The sequence below is a fragment of the Scleropages formosus genome, chromosome 15 (assembly GCF_900964775.1).
Source record: "Scleropages formosus chromosome 15, fSclFor1.1, whole genome shotgun sequence".
Taxonomy (NCBI): Eukaryota; Metazoa; Chordata; class Actinopteri; order Osteoglossiformes; family Osteoglossidae; genus Scleropages; species Scleropages formosus.
The window spans coordinates 6,275,905-6,297,386 of NC_041820.1; the positions used below are offsets into that span (position 1 = coordinate 6,275,905).

General features: G+C 47.5%; 1 protein-coding gene across 7 annotated transcripts in view; it reads left to right on the forward strand.

Annotated features, from left to right (window-relative positions):
• The first annotated feature begins 1,751 nt into the window (after window positions 1-1,751).
• The window catches only part of kidins220a (kinase D-interacting substrate 220a), a 44,155-nt gene continuing 24,424 nt past the window's right edge, over window positions 1,752-21,482 (forward strand). For 3 of the 7 annotated variants that reach the window (XM_029258344.1, XM_029258345.1, XM_029258346.1), the window contains exons 1-19: window positions 6,895-7,032; window positions 7,225-7,323; window positions 7,870-7,968; window positions 9,219-9,317; window positions 9,522-9,623; window positions 9,881-9,979; window positions 11,150-11,347; window positions 11,951-12,049; window positions 12,420-12,518; window positions 12,956-13,054; window positions 13,316-13,493; window positions 14,178-14,342; window positions 14,447-14,626; window positions 15,702-15,867; window positions 16,482-16,633; window positions 16,959-17,245; window positions 17,581-17,721; window positions 19,355-19,592; window positions 19,961-20,049. In XM_029258344.1, coding sequence (XP_029114177.1) covers window positions 6,895-7,032; window positions 7,225-7,323; window positions 7,870-7,968; window positions 9,219-9,317; window positions 9,522-9,623; window positions 9,881-9,979; window positions 11,150-11,347; window positions 11,951-12,049; window positions 12,420-12,518; window positions 12,956-13,054; window positions 13,316-13,493; window positions 14,178-14,342; window positions 14,447-14,626; window positions 15,702-15,867; window positions 16,482-16,633; window positions 16,959-17,245; window positions 17,581-17,721; window positions 19,355-19,592; window positions 19,961-20,049 — 2,727 coding nt within the window. Of the gene's footprint in view, window positions 1,895-6,854; window positions 7,033-7,224; window positions 7,324-7,345; window positions 7,761-7,869; window positions 7,969-9,218; window positions 9,318-9,521; window positions 9,624-9,880; window positions 9,980-11,149; window positions 11,348-11,950; window positions 12,050-12,419; window positions 12,519-12,955; window positions 13,055-13,315; window positions 13,494-14,177; window positions 14,343-14,446; window positions 14,627-15,701; window positions 15,868-16,481; window positions 16,634-16,958; window positions 17,246-17,580; window positions 17,722-19,354; window positions 19,593-19,960; window positions 20,050-21,482 lie in introns of those variants that run through there. The other 4 variants (XM_018732342.2, XM_018732358.2, XM_029258347.1 and 1 more) reach the window with 4 other exon arrangements.

Genomic DNA, 21,482 nt, shown 5'->3' on the forward strand with positions numbered 1-21,482 from the left:
GTAGGGTTTGTGGGGAGAAAAATGTCGAAAAGCAAACTCAATTTGTTTTCATAAAGGGAGGACCTTGAATGTTTCTGTTGCATTATGGTCAGTGCACTTCCGAGTATGGTTAGGCAACGATCTTCTTGAAAGCAGCTCCTTCTCTTGACCCAGCACAGACGCAATGAGAAATTGTAGAGATGAAGATAGAGAGGGAAGAATGGTCAATGCCCATGTTTTGAAGAAATTTTGAAATTGGTGTTACCCTACTTAATGACACTGAACCACATATTAACACTAGAGTAAAATGGAAAAAAAAGATCAATGTCCATACACTTAGCAGGCAGTGTAAATACAAGCCGAGATGAAAGAACGATCAGAGTCCATAGGGTAAGAACGAAGTGATCAGTACCACTGATGAAGAGGATTCAGTTGTAAGGATTACTTCACGGTAGCGTGACAACCGTTTCTAGAGCTGTGCCGTAAAATTTTTACGTGACCATGACTCATCAAGCTTCAAAAACTTAAAATGTACTATATTTTTCTTGGAATTAATGTGTGGTTCACGTGGCGAAATAAATATACAGCGTTTCCAGGGATCTGAATAGAATTTCAACGGGTGTTGAGTGTGGAGCAGAAAAAACAACACCTTCTTCTGTTCTCCTCATCTTTTACCAAGGGTGTGACCACTCCCGCTACGAAGCGTCTGTCTCGAACCTCAGGCCCACCCTGCCCCGCTTTGCTGCAGACAAGGCAAACGAAATGAGTTTGATACCAACACTTGTGACATCCAGTCTTAAAAAAAAAGAAGAAACATGAAACTTATTTAGTTTAGCCTGTTTCTCGGCCAGCAGTACCAGACCTTGAGAGTTTTTCCAGGAAGGGATAAGGATTTACAGAGGATCAGTGAGGGTAACGAAAGGCTCATTATTACTATTTATTTTCGGAGTTCTCATGGAAGGTCATCGGTTCTTCTATGAAGGTGTATCTTATTCCCTTTATCATGTCCAAAATGTTCTCATGTTCTGTTTATCGTGTGTCTGAGTCACAAAGTCCATGACCTAAAATTACACACTGCAAGGGAACCATGGTTTTCAAGGTACAAACAGAGAGACTCGAGTTGTGTTTTACCATGATAGAGCTGCAATTGCGACTTGTGGGTAATAATGGATCCAGAACAGGAATCACCACAGAAATCCCAAGGAGATACTCCGTATTTCGGTATAAACTGTACTTATATTGTTGAAAATGAACTGTATGAGGAGTCTGTAAACACTTGAAACCGGTTTGCATCATGCTGACTAGATGTTTACTTGGACTGACCTGTTGGAAATTAACCATATTTGCTGAGCAGACCAGGTGTATGCAAATATTAATCACTAACTACCAATACTAACTACTACAGATACAGACACGGCTACAAATACATGATTCTTCTATACAAGAAAAATGAAATAACTATTTAAAAAAAAAATCTTACTCATCCCTGGCGTAGTATTTATCATTTTTTAAAAACATAAATTTGAAGTTCCTTATAAGGCATGTATGAAAAGACTTCAACTGCTGAAATTAAATTACCTCTTTTTAAAAGTGTTTCTCGCTTTAAAATAACACAGCATATGACTGACTGTGTATCTTTTAAAGACCTAAGGAAAGCGCAGTGAAGGAACAGTCCGACCGGCTCGGTGGGTGGGTGTGTTCAACTGTGTGTGTAACTGTCTGTGTGTATAAGTTTACTGGACACGGGGACGGGAGGCTGGACTCGGGTCCGATTATAAACTGCGCTGAACGCCCAGCCCCCTCCCCCGACCCCCACCCTCCCGGGACAAAATGGACTGGAATGAAAGTGCAATAAAAGGAGAATAAGAGGCAGAAGGAGCCGCTTCCCGCAGCCACGGCCGGGTGTTCCCTGAAGGTGAGCTTTTTCTGTGTGTGTATGTGTTACTTCTGAGGACGTCTGTTTCTGTGCATTTCTACATGAGTTAACTTTTCCCACTTGTCTGGGGGTCCGAACTAAGTTTCTGCCGCGGTATACGAGGTACAAGCGGGCGGCTCGCGCGCTATATTTAGCGCTATTTAGGGCGCTGAGTGAAGCGCTCAGATTGAGCTCAGCGAGTGCGGCGAAGCGGCGGCGGCGGCGGCGGCTGGGAGCGAAGAGAGAAGAGCGAGCGGCTCCAGGAGCTCGTGGTGCTGGACTCAAGGAGAACTACAGGTGCTGGCTATGTGGACGAGCAGGGGAGCGGCGAAACATAGTAAATGCGGCCGTGGGAGACACTGGACAAATGCAGAATGTCGGGGAATGTGGGCATGCTTTGGGGAAATTGGCAGTATTTGGGAAAAAATGTGGAAAAATATTGGGCAACTGTGGAAGAAAGAATGGTGAAATATAGTAAATACAGGTGTGGGAAACACAGAAGTATTTGGGAAATGTGGGCATACACACACACACACATCGTCTGAAACTGCTTGTCCTATATGGAGTCGTGGGGAGCCGGAGCCTAACCCAGCAACACAGGGCGAAGGGCTGGGGACACACCCAGGAGGGGATGCCAGCCTGTCTCAAGACACCTCAAGCAGGACTCGAACCCCAGGCCCATTGGAATGCAGGACCCAGTCCAGCCCACTGGGCCACCGCACCCCCCGTCCCAGCGGGGGTATGCTTTGGGAAATATGGACGAACTGGGGAATGGCGAAACATAGTAAATACGGGTGTGGGAAACACTGGGGAAATGTGCGCATGCTTTGGGGAAATTGAAAGTGTTTGGGAAAAATGTGAAAACATTTCAGAAACATATGAGGAAATGTAGAAATATTTGGTAAATGTGACAATATTTTTAGAAACATGCAGAAGTACTGAGGAAACTCACAAGAGCATTTGGGGAAATGTGGAAACATATCAGGAAACTGAGGGAAGAGAGACGAAAGGCTTTGGGGAAAGATGAAGCCGTACAGTAGAGGCCTTCCATCTAGTCACTGCACTGCCCTGCAGCAAGTTACTACTGTGATCACGTAACATGAAATTTACACTGTGACGCTGTAACACTCGGTGGACTCAACACTAACACCGTGACACATGGTTGGTTGTTTACCATTACAGTTTCAGCAGCTTTACATTTGGTAATTCCATGTCCATCGCTGTGTTTATTGTGCATTTTACAGACTTTGTGTGTCGGTCTGCGTTGAGCACAGCAAAATATTACACTACAAGCAGAAATCACATTGTATTATGTGATCATGTTAATAACAGATATTTCCGCAGACTTCAGCGCCCATTCACGGATCCCGTTTAGTCCCCAAAACTTTGTCGCGGCAAAACTGGTGGGACGGAAAATGACTCGAACCACCTCACACCCGCATGACTGTTAGGAATGAGCTGACGTGTATATTTAGATACCCTCCCCCCGTCTGTTCTAAAATTGTCAGGCTCATCATCTTTCTATCTCAAAGATGGCTAATCATTTTCAAGGGTTATATTTACAAAACACCCTAGAGTTTTTAAAGTGTTGTTTACAGATCACAGTTTCTGGCGCCATCAAATATATTTTTCTCATTAAATGTAAAGACAGGAAGCAACAGGTTGGTTTCCAAATATGAGAAGGTAAGAGAGGTCTCTTGGTAAAAAGAAATTATCACGTTTCAATTATGATTCCTTAGTATCTTTTGAGTGCTTTTAATTGTCTGAACTCATCTTAATGTCTCTTTGAGTCTCGTCCTCCTTAAGTCACACTGAGCAGTCGGAGGTATAATAGGACAGCTGCGTGTTATGCAGCGACCTGTTTTTCTGTTGGACCATAAGAGGTTGGGCTTGCAGTCGATACATCATCTTGAGCAGCAAGCTATGGTCAGCAGACTTACTTGTTGACTTTTAGTGGTAAAAATCAAGTAAGTGGTAAAAAGGAGCTAGTACAGATTGCATGGTGGTATAGCAAGTAGCGCTGATGTCTTACGTCACTGGGATGGTGCATGAGAACATGGGTTAGATCCCTACTCACTCTGTGGAGTTTGCATGTTTTCCCTGTATCTGTGTGGGTTTCCTCTGAGTGCTCTGGTTACCTCCCACAGTCCAAAGACATGCTGTTCAGGTTCACCAGTAGTGTGTGAGTGAGAGAGAGAGGGAGTGTGTTCCACTGATGTATGGATAAGTGACCCAGTGTAAGTAGTTTATCTAGCAGTGTAAGTCACCGTGGTGAATAAGGTGTGTGGGCTGGTAACACTACATAGAGTTCATTGGAAGTCGCTTTGGAGCAAAACACCTGCTAAATAAATTTAATATCCTCTCAACAATAAATACAGCTGATGGTGTCTTGAAACAAGTTGATATCTTGTTTAACCAAATAGACCTGCGACTGTATTCTTTCTTTCGTGGTGTGTTTTAGTGTTTATTTTTGGTTTTTTATTTATTTATTTTTTTTGCAATACCACTGTGGATAATTTGCCATTTGCTGATGGAAATGAGTGTTGACCGAGAGCTTATGGACTTGGCAAATTCACGTTGCCTTTCAGAAAGAGATGATTGTGTCAGCCTGGCGTCAGCTGCCCTGGTGTTTTTCCATCAAAAGGGACACTGGTTCATATGTTTAATGTGTTTCTTCTAGAAGGTGGCTTGAGAAAGATTCGGGATTAAGGTGTGGGGTAAATCTATTTGGGAGGTGCAGTGGTGCAGTGGGTTTGGCTGGGTTCTGCTCTCTGGTGGGGCTAGGGTTCAAGTCCTGCTTGGGGTGCCTTGCAATGGACTGGCGTACTATCCTGGGTGTGTCCCCTCCCCTTCTAGCCTTACACCCTGTATTGCTGGGTTAGGCTCTCTCTTGCTGCAACCTCCACTTGGGGCAAGTGGTTTCAATATATGGTTGATATTTTGTATGTATGCTATGCATTAATTTCAAGCAGTCCCTGTGGTTCCCCTTTAGGAACCAGTCAATCAATTTTTGAACTTGTTGACTCTGGGAGGAGAATATGTGCACCCCCAGGTATAGTCTTCTGCACAGCATGGTGGCACAGTGAGTAGCACTGCTGTCTCACAGTGTCTGAGTGGTGTGAACGGATATGGGTTTGATCCCCTCGCAGTCTGTGTAGTGTTTGCATGTTCTGCATGGGTTTCCTCTGGGTGCTCTGGTTTCCTCCCACAGTCTAAAGACATGCTCTTCAGGTTCCCCCATAATGTGTGAGTGACACAGAGAGAGTGTGTGTGTTCCACTGATCTATGGATGAGTGACCCAGTGTAAGTAGTGTATCTAGCAGTGTAAGTCACCGTGGTGAATAAGGTATGTGGGCTGATAGCACTACACAGAGTTTATTGGAAGTTGCTTTGGAGAAAAGTGTCTGCTAAATAAATAAATGTAAAGCATGACTGATAGGCAGTTTCTATGGCTTTCTGAAAGGCAGTGATTAGATGAAATTATTAACATCAGGGAACTGTAGTGTTTTTGTAAGTGAGGGTTTTTACCTCAGTCATCCTTAAATTTCTTTACCAGTAGTTGTGACTGAAGTTAGAATGGCCTGTTCTACACTGTAAACTGATATTGTAGCAATGAGCCATTTTAGTTTTCAGTTTCTTGTGTTTTAGGGTTAACGCTGTGTTGTAAACACGGTAAAGACTTGCTTCGCAGTTTACTCCAGTCTTTCCATTTTTAGCTAAATCCTCTGTTTTAATCAAAGCAACATGAATGATGTTACTCTTTTGTGACCGCAGTACAATTGCTATGTTGTGCCCAGAATCCAGTAATCAGACCGGAAACCGATGGCCACGAAACACCGCTGCCAGCCTGCGGTCTGGTCGGCAGCACTGAGCACAGCTAAAACATATGACTGGAATGTAAACCTGCGACGTCAAATGGATTTGTTAAACTTCAATAATGGGCTGTTTGAATGTAGTCGAGTCTCATAGCCCCAATTAAATAAACCACACTCCAGTGGTTCATCGGTCTGTCCTTGAGCGCAATGGCAATATTAATCCCATCATATCAATTTTATGTGACAGAGAGGTGTGACATGATAGGACAGTGAGTAGCACTGCTCTCTCACAGTATCTGGGGGGTGTGAGAGGATGTGGGTTTGATCCCCACTCAGTCTGTGTGGAGTTTGCATGTTTTCTCTGGGTGCTCTGGTTTCCTCCCACAGTCCAAAGACATGCTGTTCAGGTTCCCCTGTAGCGTGTGAGTGACAGAGAAAGTGTGTTCCACTGATGTATGGATGAGTGACCCAGTGTAAGTCAATGTGGTGAATAAGGTGTGTGGGCTGATAAGATGACACACACACACACACACACACACACACACACACACACACACACACACACACACACACACACACACACACACACATTTTCAGAACCGCTTGGCCCTTACGGGGTCACGGGGAACCGGAGCCTACCCGGCAACACAGGGCGTAAGGCCAGAGGGGGAAGGGGACACACCCAGGACAGGACGCCAGTCCGCCGCAAGGCACCCCAAGCGGGACTTGAACCCCAGACCCACCGGAGAGCAGGACTGCGGTCCAACCCACTGCGCCACCGCACCCCCAAGATGACATACAGTTCATTGGAATTTGCTTTGGAGGAAAGTGTCTGCTAAATAAATGTAGTTTTTCTTGTAATATGAGGTCCTTAAAACATCCTTTAGTCCATATGTCTCATTGCTCTGAGTGGTGGAGAAAGTGGTCTGTTTTTTATTAACTTTTTATTTTTCTTTTCATTTTCCCTTTTAGATGTGATGCATTTAATGAGTTCTAAAAACATAAAAATATCCGCTTCTGCAGATTCTGAATCATTCATAATTGCAGCTATTTCGTTCAAAAAGCTTTGTTTTGACTGATGTGTCTGGTTTAAAGCTGGACGGGATGGTACTTCTTAGACGCTAATTGGATTTTTTTTAAACCAGCCTGCCTCCACCCTGAGGAGAAGAAGTGTGACAGAAAATAATGGCCATGGACACAACCTCCTCCTTGAAGATGACCACTCTGGCCATGCAGAGCTTCTTCAGCTACGTAGAGGAGGAGAACTTGCCAGCCATCAGGGCGCACCTGGACAAGTTCAAGGAGGTGGACAGCAGAAGTGACGTGAGTGACCCCAGTCCGTGCCCAGCAGGTAGCCCTGTCCCAGAAACACCTCAGCGAGCTGTTAAGAGTTGTTACAGTTGGCTGTCTTTATCGTGATTCTCTGATGGATGGGTGTGGTTGCCGGAGCTTCTCCTGCTCAGCAAGTGTTGGGATTTTTCTTTGTTTTTCTCTTTGTTTTCCTTCTCACCCCAGACGGGATTGACGGCTCTGATGCTGGCGGCAGAACAGGGCAGCGTGGAGATCGTGCAGGAGCTCGTCCGGAGGGGGGCCAACGTCAACCTGGATGATGTTGTATGTGCAAGCGTGCTTTGTCCTTCAAAACTTCTTACCATGACAGCTCTCAGCCTGTCTTAATGTAACCATGAAGGCCTAATATTTTTTTTCACCTGGAAAGGTGTCTGATGGCAGTCAAGGAATTCGCACTTTGGATCCCAAAACACAGGATCCCAAATGGAACGGTGTGCTCAAGTACAACAAACACCCTGAGATGTTAGTCTGCTGACATCACCTTGCTGACGATAAGCAGAGCGCTCTCTAATGAGCACCCAGTAGGCAAACCATGTCTGTATTTAAGTAAATTATGGGGCGTTCATATATCTTGGCCGCAAACACACCATCACAGCCAGTGTACGGCGTCGGGCCATTCAGAGGAGAACTCGCCAGCTCAGGATTGACTGACAACACGCCGATTTTAACACGCACCTATGAGCACCTGGTACGATCAGCCGGTACGTAGGGAGCAGCAGCCCAGCGGGGGTCCGAGCTGGCCACGTTGCGATTGGCGTTCCCACGGAAACTTAGTGTTGATGCTGGTGCGGACGCCCCTTTTTCCTCCAGGATGGCTGGACGGCGCTGATCTCCGCTGCCAAGGAGGGGCACGTGGAGGTGGTACGAGAGCTCTTGGCCAACAACGCCAACCTGGAGCACAGGGACATGGTGAGGCGAGATTCTGGGGGTTTATGGGGGAACGTGGGGCCCTCTCGGGCTTATTGCGACTGAAGTCCCCTCGGATCAAACCATGGATCGTTTTATTTTGGTTGAAATTAAAGATCGTTATTTTAGGTGGTCAGTCATAAAGTGGTACGTGGAGTTCTTACTGAAGGCAGTACTTCGCTTCGTAAGTATTCGCGCATCTGAAGAACCACAATCCAGGTTGAAGCAGCGGTCGAAGGTGTCTTGGCTGGTTTCTCGAATCGTTCCTTCGGCAGAGAGAGCCCTTTTCCGGGTGATTGCATTCACTACGTTTTTACCCATCCGCTCAGCCGCTTGTGACTCATTGTCACTATTAGTGCTAATTACACCAACCCCGCCGGTGACAACGCACACATTTATAATTTGTTAATCAGAGGGCTTTAAAATAATAGCGAGCCACTTGTTTTTATAACGACGGCGCGCGCTGTGTTGACTCTTATGAACCGTAAGGCAGGGTCGCTATTTCTCAAAAGTGACGAAAACTCTGTTGTTCAAGCCGACGATTCTTTAAAAAAAAAAAAAAAAAATCCTAGATGCTTGTGCTGAGCAGCGAAGGTCTTGCAGGATTTTCAGCGATGACGCGTTAAGCCGCTCTGGGGCCTTCCTGTCTGCGGCGCCACGGGGGTAACGCCGCGCCGGGAAGGCCTTGGGCAGCGATTTTGCTTGACCGGCAAGGTTACCTGCAGTGACAAACATTCCCTGACGTCTCCATTGCGGAACCGTGCTAAACGATGCACCGTAAGAAATCAATGAGTTGTTTAACTTTGTGTTAATGCCGATTGGGACCGGGGGTTAGAAAGCGATATGCTGTTAGCGAGCGGTGAGCACAGCATGAACACATGTAGGCAGCCCGCTGTCTGACTTCTTTTCCCTTCCCCTGCACTAGTAAAAAGCAAAATGCAGCTAAAATGCTGGAGTCCTGGATGGATTCTGTCGTACGGCCAGTATGTAAACGCAAATCCTCACACAAAACACTCCTAACACTTATTGCAATGCAGGAGTTTAATGCAGGAGGTCCAGCCTGTAGTTAATTATTTTTGGATTTAGGTTTTTAATGTATTAAATAGATTCGAAAGCTTAATGTATAATGGGGACTTTTGTTATGCTTTAGTGGAAGGCTTCTCGGACTGAACAAAAGGAGGGGCAGATTTGGATTGGGTTGCTTAAACTGCCTCTGTGTGTGTGTGTGTGTGTGTGTGTGTGGGGCTGTGCAGGGCGGCTGGAGCGCTCTCATGTGGGCTGCTTACAAGGGGCGCGTCGAGGTGGCCCGTCTGCTACTGGAGAAAGGAGCGAACCCCAACATCACTGGACAGGTGCGCAGGACCAAATCCCGCCACGTTCCCATCACTTTGTTGCAGTTGTGCTCAGTGGTGCTTCAACACACTCAGTGTACAGTTACTTCCAGGTGTAGTGAGTTGCTGAACGTACGTGAAGGTCATTCAAAGAGAAACTATGATGATGCAGTGGCTCGGGTGGAGCCTCTATTTTCCCACACCTTACGTGTTCCCTGCCCTCAGCAGTACAGCGTGTACCCCATCATCTGGGCGGCTGGCCGGGGACATGCTGACATCGTCCATCTTCTGCTCCAGCATGGGGGCAAAGTCAACTGTTCTGACAAGGTGAGCGTCCACAGTGCGGTCTGGTGTAAAGAGCTTAGGCTGGGGTAACAGAGTTATGGTTGAGGTAACAGAGGCCCAGCTGGGCTCAGGATGTGCTGTTCTGCACCAGTGATGTGAGATGAGGGTGGATGGTGGACAGCGTGAGGTGAAGCGGGATGGGGCAGGAGTTGGCAGTCAGTGTTTTCATTTCGGGAAGTCCATTAATGAGTCACGTCCCTGTGAGTCCTAACCAGGTTCTTCTGTCCTGTCAATGTCAGTATGGCACAACGCCGCTCATCTGGGCTGCCAGAAAGGGCCACATCGACTGCGTGATGCACCTGCTGGAGAATGGGGCCGATGTGGACCAAGAGGGAGCGGTACGTGGGCTGACCGTTCTCACCTCAGGCCGTGACCATCTCAGGATCCGCTTTGAGTTTGTGTTTTTACCACCTATACATGGGCAGATAGGAGCAGACAGTCCAGCAGTTACGGAATGGACCTTTGACCAAAAGGCATTTTGTTTACAGCATAATACTTAACCTCTGTTGTTTCTGGGCGATTCCACTTTAAATCAGTCACCCATGCATCTTACCTTCCTTAGATGTTGAGACAAGGGACATATGTACAGACTGATATGTTACATTTTTTTATCAGACACTTTTCTCCAAAGTGACTTTCAATGAACTCTATGTAGTGTTATCAGCCCACACACCTTATTTATCACAGTGAATTGCACTGCTAGATACATTACTTACACTGGGTCACTCATCCATACATCAGTGGAACACACTCTCTGTCACTCATACACTATGGGGAACCTGGATATCATGTCTTTGAACTGTGGGAGGAAACCAGAGCACCCAAAGGAAACCCACACAGACTGAGCAGGGACCAAACCCATGTCCTCTTACACTGCCAAGGCACCATGAGACAGCAGCACTACTCACTGTGCCATCATGCCACCCATAACAAACAAACAACCCTTCAGGAGACAAAAGTTCTCTGTGCAGTTTGATTCAGAACACACTGACGCTCTTACATGTTGGTCCCTGTTACTTTAACATTTTAAACCGCATATACGGGAGATTTAAATTATGGCACGACTTCTTAAATGGAACAAATCTGTCCACCTTTATCTCCTGACAGCTTGGTTACCTCAGTCCAACAATCGTGGTATCTCTGACTTTCCACCATAAGACAAACACCGAGGAGCCTCTTTGGAGTCACAAGGTGTAAGGTCCACTAGTGATTTCAAAGAATCATTAAATGACTCTTCGGTCGCATATCCAGCTTTGTTAAAATGGTTTGGATGAAGTCATATTCTGGGCAGTTTAAAAATACACATCCCCTGTTAACTGGTCATAACTGCTACCTGCAAATTTACTGAATACCAGAAAACCAGATAATGAACTGACTTCCTCCATTATTTCCTATTGGGACAAATTGACAAGTTCCCATTTTTTCAAGCCTATCCCGTGTTCACCCCAAAGTCACCTTGAAGGGTACCCGATGTCCATTAACTAATTGTGTTGTCCGTGATTTGCCAGAACTCCATGACGGCGCTCATCGTGGCTGTGAGAGGTGGCTACACTGAGGTGGTGAAGGAGCTGCTGAAGAGGAACCCCAACGTGAACATGAAGGACAAGGACGGTAACACAGCCCTGATGATTGCTGCCAAAGAGGGCCACACGGAGATCGTACAGGACCTGCTAGACGCTGGTGCCTACGTCAACATCCCTGACCGGGTGAGTGTCTCCAGAGACTACAGGCTACAGCACCCACCGTATCAGCTGCCCATAGACTTGACAGTGACTCTGGTCTTTGATTACACCGATACTATGTGGCCTCAGTGAACTGGTTTTTTGACTTAAAGACGTCCCCTGTGCAGGCCCGCTGTAGCACACCAGAATGACAAGGAGGGTTGGACATTCATCGGTCCTTGGACCCTCAGAGACATATTTTTCTCCCAATTCCTTGGCTTACTTTTCTTTTGTTTTCCTCTCCTCAAGTGCCAGTTACAGGTTTATGCACATAAACCATCATCTTTGTCTTTTAGATTCCTCCTATCACTCCTGTGTCACTAGTACTCGGTCGTTCAGCATCACTGTTTAGAAGATCACTTTATAAACATAAATTGAAAAGGAGAGTTGTCACACTGACACAACTAGGAGTCCAAATTTCTTACGAAAGAAACATTTGCAGATTTGCAGACATTCAACAGCTAAGCTCAGGACTTAAGTGTAGTCATCACTGACTGCGTGAGTCTGTGCTGTGTGGGTTTTTACCTCTGCATACAAGTACTGACCCTACAGCGCCTGGTGACACCGTACACCATGTGTGTATTTCAGAGTGGCGACACCGTGCTCATCGGAGCAGTTCGGGGGGGTCACATAGAGATTGTGAGGGCTCTCCTGCACAAGTATGCCGACATCGACGTCCAGGGACAGGTAGGGGTCGTCAGCGTTCCCTTTCCTTGGTAGGGGGGCCCCATCGGCCTGGCAGGGGCTCCAGCTATTGCTTCTTATGTGTATTCACTCAATCTTGATGTTCCTTTCCCTTGGTCATGCAGGTTTTTATGCTGTAGAACTTTAAAAAATTCCGATGAAATCCGGTGCCGGCTGGAAAGTGGGCCAGTTGTGAGATTAGGTGCACCTGCAAAACCCGGATGATGTTTTCTATTAAAAACAATGACTTTATTAATCACTGCAGTTCTGGGGTGCCGCAGAAATGCGCTGGTCCTGCAGCTCACCCTTGGGATGGATTATCCTCTAATGATGTTAATAAATGCATTTAGAAGTCGGTTTCCTTTGGATGTAGGACAATAAGACAGCCCTGTACTGGGCGGTGGAGAAAGGAAATGCCACCATGGTGAGGGACATCCTGCAGTGCAACCCGGACACAGAGACCTGCACCAAGGTGAGCGTCTCACATCGCCTGCACACGAACCACATGCACAGCCCTGGATGGGACAAGCAGACCTCAGGCCGTTGATCCCTAATCGCTGCACAACATCGCTGTACCTCACAATTCCTCGCTACACACCTGGTATATCGGGGCAGTAGGTGGCGGAGTGGCTTGAGCCTTTTGTCTTGAACTTGAAAGACCCAGTTTCAATTCCCACTTCTTGCTGTAGTATCCTTAACGAAGGTACTTACCCTGAATTACTCCAGTAAGAAACTACCGAGGCATATAAATGCGTAAGTCTATAAACCTATAATTGTACGTCATTTTGGAGAAAAGTGTCAGCTTAATGAAAAACAATAATGAGGTTAAACGTGGTAAATGGACAGTCTGAAGCATTCGCCCGTAAAGATGTGACTCAGATAGTTCCCGTCTCTTCGGGTCACCTTCAGGACCTGGAGACCCCGCTGATTAAGGCCACGAAGATGAGGAACTTGGAGATTGTCGAGCTCCTCCTGGATAAGGGGGCCAAGGTGTCGGCTGTGGACAAGGTACATCCCCAGCTATGTTACACGGCAGCTCGCTGTATATTTTTTGCTAGATAGGATTGCAGAGACGATGCTGCTGTTGGCAGTAACTTCAGAAGATAACAGAATCAAATCTGTCAAAATAATAATGAGTTAAACCTGTATATGCTATACTGGCCAGTCTCTGGTATTTGGGGTCGTACTGTATATGGTATACAGACCATGTATTGTATACTTTCATTTTGGTTCATGCATAATAAAGGCTCCTTTGATTCCGATATACAGAAAGGAGACACAGCTCTTCACATTGCCATCAGGGGCCGCAGCCGCAAGCTGGCCGAGCTCCTGCTGAGGAACCCCAAGGATGGTCGTCTGCTGTACCGACCCAACAAGGCGGGAGAGACGCCTTACAACATCGACTGTACCCACCAGAAAAGCATCCTCACGCAGATCTTTGGAGCCAGTGAGCCCTTCCTGTTTGGCCTCCTCAGGGTCACCTTTAGCCAGTTTCATTTCCAGATCAGCAGGTCTTTGTGCTTTCTTGGGCTCCATTGATGTGACCAACTGGATGTATAAGAGGAGGAGCCATAACTGTTAGGGGAGCACAATGACACAGCGAATAGTGCTGCTGTCTCACAGCGCATGGGTGGTGCGAGAGGACGTGGGTTCGATCCCCTCTTAGTCTGTGTGGAGTTTGCAAGTTCTCCTTGTGTCTACATAGGTTTCCTCCGGGTGCTCTGGTTTCTTCCCACAGTCCAAAGACATGCTGTTCAGGTTCCCCCATAGTGTGTGAGTGACAGAGAGAAAGAGTGTGTGTGTGTTCCACTGATGTATGGATGAGTGACCCAGGGTAAGTAGTGTATCTAGCAGTGTAAGTCACCGCGGTGAATAAGGTATGTGGGCTCATAACACTACATAGAGTTAATTGGAAATCGCTTTGGAGAAAAGCATCTGCTAAATAAATAAATGTAAATGTTACTGAAAACGAGTCCACATGACCAAAATGTCAAAGGCAGCCACGGTGCCCGATGCTGCCCCGCACTTTGTTGACTACTTTGTTGTGAGGTTGCCATAACGTCGTCCTGTGTTTCGATCCAGTGTTTCTCTTGTCTCCCTCCTGCCCCTCACGTCCCCCTCCCCTCCCCAGAGCACCTGTCCCCCACCGAGTCGGACGGCGACATGCTGGGCTACGACCTGTACAGCAGCGCGTTGGCTGACATCCTCAGTGAGCCCACCATGCAGCCCCCCATCTGTGTAGGACTGTACGCCCAGTGGGGCAGCGGCAAGTCCTTCCTGCTCAAGAAGCTGGAGGGTACGGCGACCCTGCCTCTCCCCGTCATGTCACGGAAGCTCTCTGTCCGTAAAGACTAACACGCCCCCCCGCTGTTGCCTCCCACCTCCCGCTCCCCGATGCAGACGAGATGAAGACGTTTGCCGGCCAGCAGGTGGAGTCGCTCTTCCAGTTCTCCTGGCTGGTGGTCTTCCTCACACTGCTGCTCTGCGGCTCCCTGGCCCTGGTGCTGGGCTTCACCGTGGACCCCCGGCTGGCCGTGGCCGTGTCTCTCAGCCTGCTCGCTCTGCTCTACCTCTTCTTCGGTGAGAGCCCCCCAGGACCTCGGTCCTCCTCATGCTGTAGGATTTAAAGGTCACCCTCATCTGACAGCCACTTAATGTAGCCACATAATTAAAAATCAAATCACACTGAAATGTAATTGATTTAAAAAAAAAAAAAAAAGAACTCGCTCTGCTCCAACTTAGACTTGGATTCATATATTTTTTAAACGCATTATATTTAAAGAATAAATGTCTAGCTGGCAATTAAATGTTCTTATTTTTTATATGAGGGGGTGCGGTGGCGCAGTGGGTTGGACCGCAGTCCCGCTCTCCGGTGGGTCTGGGGTTCGAGTCCTGCTTGGGGTGCCTTGTGACGGACTGGCGTCCCGTCCTGGGTGTGTCCCCTGCCCCTCCGGCCTTACGCCCTCTGTTACCAGGTAGGCTCTGGTTCCCCCGTGACCCCGTATGGGATGAGCGGTTCTGAAAATGTGTGTGTGTGTGTGTGTGTGTGTGTATTTTTTATATTTCTTCCGTTGTATGTTTTTTATCACTAGAGGGTAGTCTTGCACTAGTAAAAAAAAATCTATTAAATCCCTAGTATTTTGCAATATATAAAAGGCTAAACAAGGATTTAAAATAATTTTAAATGGTAATTGTTGTACTTTTTATTGAGCCGCTTTAGTATTGATTTAGTTTATCCTCTGGCAACATTACAACTCTTATTTCATTGCTTCAAAGTTGCTTTTATGTAAATTAACAAAAGGTGTTTATGTGTTCTTTATACTATTTCATACATTTATTGATTATACTTGCTCAGATTTGCCCCTCTGGAGAACTGATCACAGATTTTACTGCTTAACCATTAACCCAGCCTGCAATCCCAGCCTAATGCTATTATTTGCATGTATTGTTTTTTCATTTAAAGTCCTTGTTAAACTTTCTGGGTCAAAATGTTACTCAAGTGAAAAAGTGTAAATGTAAGAGTTTTTTATACACTTTGACTGCTGACCTATTGCCATCTTATCCAGGTCCTTCTTCTGAAAAATTGGGATCTTTTTTGCCCCCTAGTGATGATTCTACGGTGTAACCTCTGTCTCTTTTCACCACGTTCCCCTAGTGGTCATTTACTTTGGAGGCCGTAGGGACAGTGACAGCTGGACCTGGGCCTGGGCACTGAGCACCCGCCTGGCCCGCCACGTGGGCTACCTGGAGCTGCTACTCAAACTGATGTTCGTCAACGCCCCCGAGCTGCCTGAGCAGACCACCCGCGCTCTACCTGTCAGGTACTCACCTCAAGCCATCCAGACCTGGGTTGTTGGGTACCCCCCCAAAATCAGACACCTTCTGCCTGTCTTGGAATTCCCAATTTATACAGTAGGGGAGTTTTTATGGTATTACAGCAGGGTAAATACCTTGATCAAGGACACTACAGCAGGAACATCTACTGTATATTTGTTTATTTAGGTGATGCTTTTCTTCAAAGGAAGTTCCATTTTTTTTTTTTTTTTCCCCCCCAGACTACTTACAATTTTTTTACCTATTTATACAGCTGGAGAATTTTTTTTCCATGGTAGTGTTACAGTAAGTACCTTGCTCAAGGGTATTACAGCTGGGATGTGAACCTATAACCTTTGTATCCAAAGGCAGCAGTGCTAACCACTACACTACAAGCAGGATTTGAACTGGTACCCAGAGAATGCAGGGCAGCAGCCTCGACTTGCCGAAAGTGGAACAGTGCTGTTACTTTCCCATTAAACTGTGCATGTCGGTAATTATTTCTACACTTTTCGAACTGTGACTCTGACTGGCAGTTTGGGGCTGGCTGTACCATTGAACCTACCCCCCCAACTCGGTCTCACTGCCTGTCCGCCCTCCTGACCCCCCTGAACCCCTACAGGTTCCTGTTCACCGACTACAACCGTCTGTCCAGCGTGGGCGGCGAGACCTCCATGGCCGAGATGATCGCTACGCTGTCCGACGCCTGCGAGCACGAGTTCGGCTTCATGGCCACGCGGCTCTTCCGCGTCTTCAAGACGGAGGAGACCCAAGGTAGCGCGGGGGAGGCGATTAAGTGCACTTGTCTTCATTTACATATATTATGACAAACTGTAAAGGGGGTGCGGTGGCGCAGTGGGTTGAACCGGGTCCTGCTCTCCGGTGGGTCTGGGGTTTGAGTCCCGCTTGGGGTGCTTTGTGATGGACTGGCGTCCCGTCCCGTCCTGGGTATGTCCCCTCCCCCCCTGTGTTGCCAGGTTAGGCTCTGGCTCCCCGTGACCCTGTATGGGACAAACTGTTTCAGGGTTTATACAGGACACTTGTGTACAGTATGTGTAATATTAGCATGTCAGAAAGATGCTCTTTTCCTGCTTGGAAGGGATGAAGTGGAAGAAGACGTGCTGCGTCCCATCCTTTGTCATCTACGCCTTCGTATTGGGCTGCCTCATCGCAGGGCTCACGCTCCTGGCCATCTTCAAGGTGGACGGGCAGAACCTGACGGTGAACGCGGTGTTGATCGCCATGGCCAGCGCTGTGGGCCTGGCGCTGGTGCTCAACTGCCGCACCTGGTGGCAGGTGCTCGACTCTGTGCTCAACTCCCAGAGGAAGCGGCTCCACAGCGCCGCCAACAGGATGCATGAGCTCAAGAGCGAGGGCTTCATGAAGGTCTGCACGCGCTCGTTCAAAGCTCCAGCACATGGGTTCTTCTACACGGTTGTGGGTCTTGAATCTAATTCAGCCCAGGAGGACTTTAAGTTAAAACGTTTATTCATAGAACAGTGTTCTCCCAGGCTTCTTGCAAACAAAAGACACACAAAAACTTTCTGCTGCCTCTTCTTTTAAAGCCCTGATGTTCCGAATTGGTCTCACCTGGTGCTCATTTCCTCCCGATGAGCTCCCACCAGGTGTGGCTGTGAGTCGAGGCAGTGAGTGGGCATGGGCAGGCATGGGCAAATTGTCTGTGACTGACAGATTGCCATGTTCATCCTGTGCTGTGACAGGTGCTGAAATGTGAGGTTGAGCTGATGGCCAGGATGGCAAAGACCATCGATGGCTTCACGCAGAACCAGACGCGACTGGCCGTCATCATTGACGGGTTGGACTCGTGCGAACAAGACAAAGTCCTGCAGATGTTGGACACCGTGAGTGCGGATGTCCTCCACAGCGTGGATTTTGACACACGGGTCCCACATATACTGTAGGGCACTGGTGTTTGTAATCTATTTCACTGTTTTTCCTCATAAAAGTCGACATTACAATGCGGTATTTATTTGACGCCGTATCTCCAATGCTTGTATACTAAGCTGCTTACAGTGATTTACTTATGTATGCAGTTGGGCAATTTTTAATCTATTTTTTTAGGTTAAGTACCTTGATTAAGGGCACTACAGGTGGGGATTACACTACAGCGGTTCAAACCCAGGTCCTTGGATTACAAGTCCCAATACCTTATGAATACTGTATGAAAGCTTTCATACCGCAGCTCCGCTCAGAGAGCTAATCTCATTCCAATGCATTTTTCTTCAGATTTGTACTGCGCTCGCTTTTATTCCTGCTCAGATTTTTCTCTATTGACTCGCTTCTGTGATTTTTCAATAGCAGTTAGCTAGTTTGGAGTTGGCTGGACCGTTAGCTGTATATTCTGAAAGGATCAGAGGTGACTTCTGGCCTCGGGTTCATTAATAAACCTTTCGGCACTGAACTGGAGTATTTTCTTGAGCTCTAACTCATTAGCATTAAAGTAGTTGCTCACAATATGACTTCAATGTACCCAAAGATTCAGACATTGCTTCCTGAAAAGGGTCATTCTACCCAGGACAAAACCGTATGATATGTGCGTTTTGCGAGTTCGGACACCGGTTTGATTCTTTTTTCCTAGTGAGTGCAACAAAATGTCCTTCAATCAGAAGCTGTTATTTAGAGGAAATGATCCCTTTGAATTAGCGGAGCGTTCTGAGCCTGGTGAAATCTCGAGTCGGTAGGGCCGGAGAGCAGCTCCCTTGTTAGCGCACTTTAGCGCGCCACCTTACCACTTTTAAACTTTTTGTCTTGGATTTTGATAGCGCTGGCTAAATTGAATTTTGCGGAAAGCTAAAAAATTTTCGAACGGAACGACGTTCATAGGGAGTCGGTTAAAGGAAGGAGTTACGGGGAAATGACGGAAGAGCGCTGAGCGCATCGCAGCGGCTGCTCCGCTGTTAGCATGTGTTTGGCTGTGGACTGTCGTTGCTCCGTGATGGGTAAGGGGCTATAAATCTAGCACTAATCAGAATCCTGTGACACATGGAGAAGCTCAGCGTTTCTTGGAGCTTAGGAAAGTCCCCATCCTTCCCTTTCCATCCCTTTCCACGGAGTCACGCTTTCATCAAGTGCAGCACATGTTAGTCATCCACGCGTGTTCTGTTGCCCTTGTTTGTAAAAAAATAATGTCAGGCTTTGCTCAACCGATGAGAAACGTGAAGACATTTAAAAAGTGGTTACAACTGTTGTGCAATCAAAGCACCTGGTTTCGAATCCCACCTTCTGCTGTAGTACCCTTGATCATGGTCCTTACCCTGAACTGATACACTGAAAATTACTCAGCTGTATAAATAAGTCATTGTAAGTAACTTAACACTAAAGGTCACTTTGGAGTGTCAACTAGATGAATAAATAAGAAATAATAACAATCACAACGATAAAGGACACAATGGAATAGGAGACCTTTGAGGATAAGGGTGGTAGACACACCTGGTGTTGCAGTTCTCACCTGGAAGAGCTGTTTGCGCCCTCCAGGTGCGGGTCCTGTTCTCCAAGGGCCCCTTCATCGCCATCTTTGCTAGCGACCCGCACATCATCATCAAGGCCATCAACCAGAACCTGAACAGCGTGCTGCGCGACTCCAACATCAACGGGCACGACTACATGCGCAACATTGTCCACCTGCCCGTCTTCCTCAACAGCCGGGGCCTCAGCAGCACCCGCAAGCTGTGCATGGCGGCGCCAGCCAATGGCGAGGTGTCCAGCCCCGACGGTAAGTCCTCACAGTCTGCAGTCAACCTCATCTCACCAATACAAAAATGTTGTTAAACAAGGACTGCTAGAACATCCCCCTCCTACTGGGTTTTGTTAATATGACAGGCCTCTTTTCTCCCCATTTTCATGAACCACTTTTCCAGTGCAGGGCCATGGGGGTCTGGAGCCCATTGCAGAAGCATAGGGCACGATACAGGGTGCACCTTGGACGGGACGCCAGTCCATTGCACAACATAGCATTTCTGTAATGTAGTATTGTCTCAAAGAGCAGATGTCTTACCACCAGTAGGTGTTTGGCTTAAACAGAAGGGCCTGGGGCTGCATGGTTCTATCCCTGATCAGTGACAAGCTATTCTTTACCTCCAGGTTGGCATGAGGAGGTGGACAGGAAAATCTCCCAGACCAGCCTCAGGGAACAGACCCGCGTGGGCAGTGGGATGGCGTTGAACCGGAGGGTGGGTCCGCAAATGCCGATCCAGCTTGCAAACTTGCATCGCATGTGGCGACACCTGTACCACACTACCCACCCAGCTGCTTTCTGACACCCCTGGTTGGATCAGTAAACCAACACTGGAGTGTGATCCAGTGCCAGATTTTTTTCTTGTATAGAAGGCATCCTGGAGATGCGGCACGCTGGAGAGGGGTCAGCCGGGGACGGGCTGCGCGGAGCACGTGGGCCCAGGAGTGGCTGTCATTGATTTAATATGTGTTTATGTTTCCTGCTGGGTTGCCTTTGCCTAATGACAGGGTGGAGCCGCAGCGAGACCCGGTGACAAAACGCTGGCACTGGAGATGTTTGTGGGGGGCTAAGTGGCCGGGCCCCGCTTCACTAGTGCTGTTTGTTTGCTGGCGTGATTTACTCCTATCCTCTCTTCGTCTCTCTCAAACACTCATCCTATCCTTTCTTTCCCAGTCCACCATTCCCAATGTTCCCCTTATGATGTTTACAGAGCCTTGCAGCTGCCTCCTCCCCACCGGCCTCAATTAAAAAAAAAAAAAGAATTGAGGCTTGTACAAACAAAAAACAACAGCCCTTGCTTCTCGCCCCGTCCTGTTAATTGTAGGTCCACAAATCTTGCCGGAACACTCTTCTATATTTACAAGAACGGGTGTGGGGGATTTAAAAAAAAAAAAAAAAAAAAATAGAAACCCGTTGAGTGGATAAGGAAGGCTGGAGTTACAGCCCGATGCGAACCGTACCGAAATGTTTATTTACGCACGGTGTAAATCCCTGTTCGCACCGGATGTTTCTGCCGCAGGGGGCGGAATGGGGCCGAATGCAGCGCTGGTGAGTCGGCCGAGCTGCGTGATTTCGAACACGAGAAGGAACGCCTTACCGTACGAAGGGAAACGCTTGTTGGACGGGGGTGAGGGTTAGTGGGCAGGGTGGGAGTAATGACCCCAGTCTCTGTGGGGATCAAACAGACCGCCTTCATTCTTGACGCCGTATTAATTTATTGGTGGCCTCATGTCTGCATTAATAGCAAGTCACAAGTCGGGCATTAAAACTTCAATAAGGCCGCCGTGTCCTGCTCCTCTCAGCACTCATGACTGGAGCCCGACTCTCGCCATCGTATCGCCGTCCCGCTTTTTGGTGCCTTCGGAGCAGCAGAGGAGAGACCCCAGCCTTTCAGCGCAGGATCTAATACATGGACATTTTGAGGGCTCTTATATGGGGAGCCAGGCCTCCGATTTACTAAAATTTACTATACCTACTGCTGTCGATGAGCGTAAAGTTCAACTTCTAGTCACTGACCCCAGACCCAGTTTCAGGTTTGAGCCTGAGCTTCAAGTTGTCGGGGAAAATGAGGGTGCGTAGTGCTCCTCTTGTCCCCTTGTGTCCCTGAGATTTACCTTTTACCTTCCTTAAAAGGTTCAAAACCTAAAG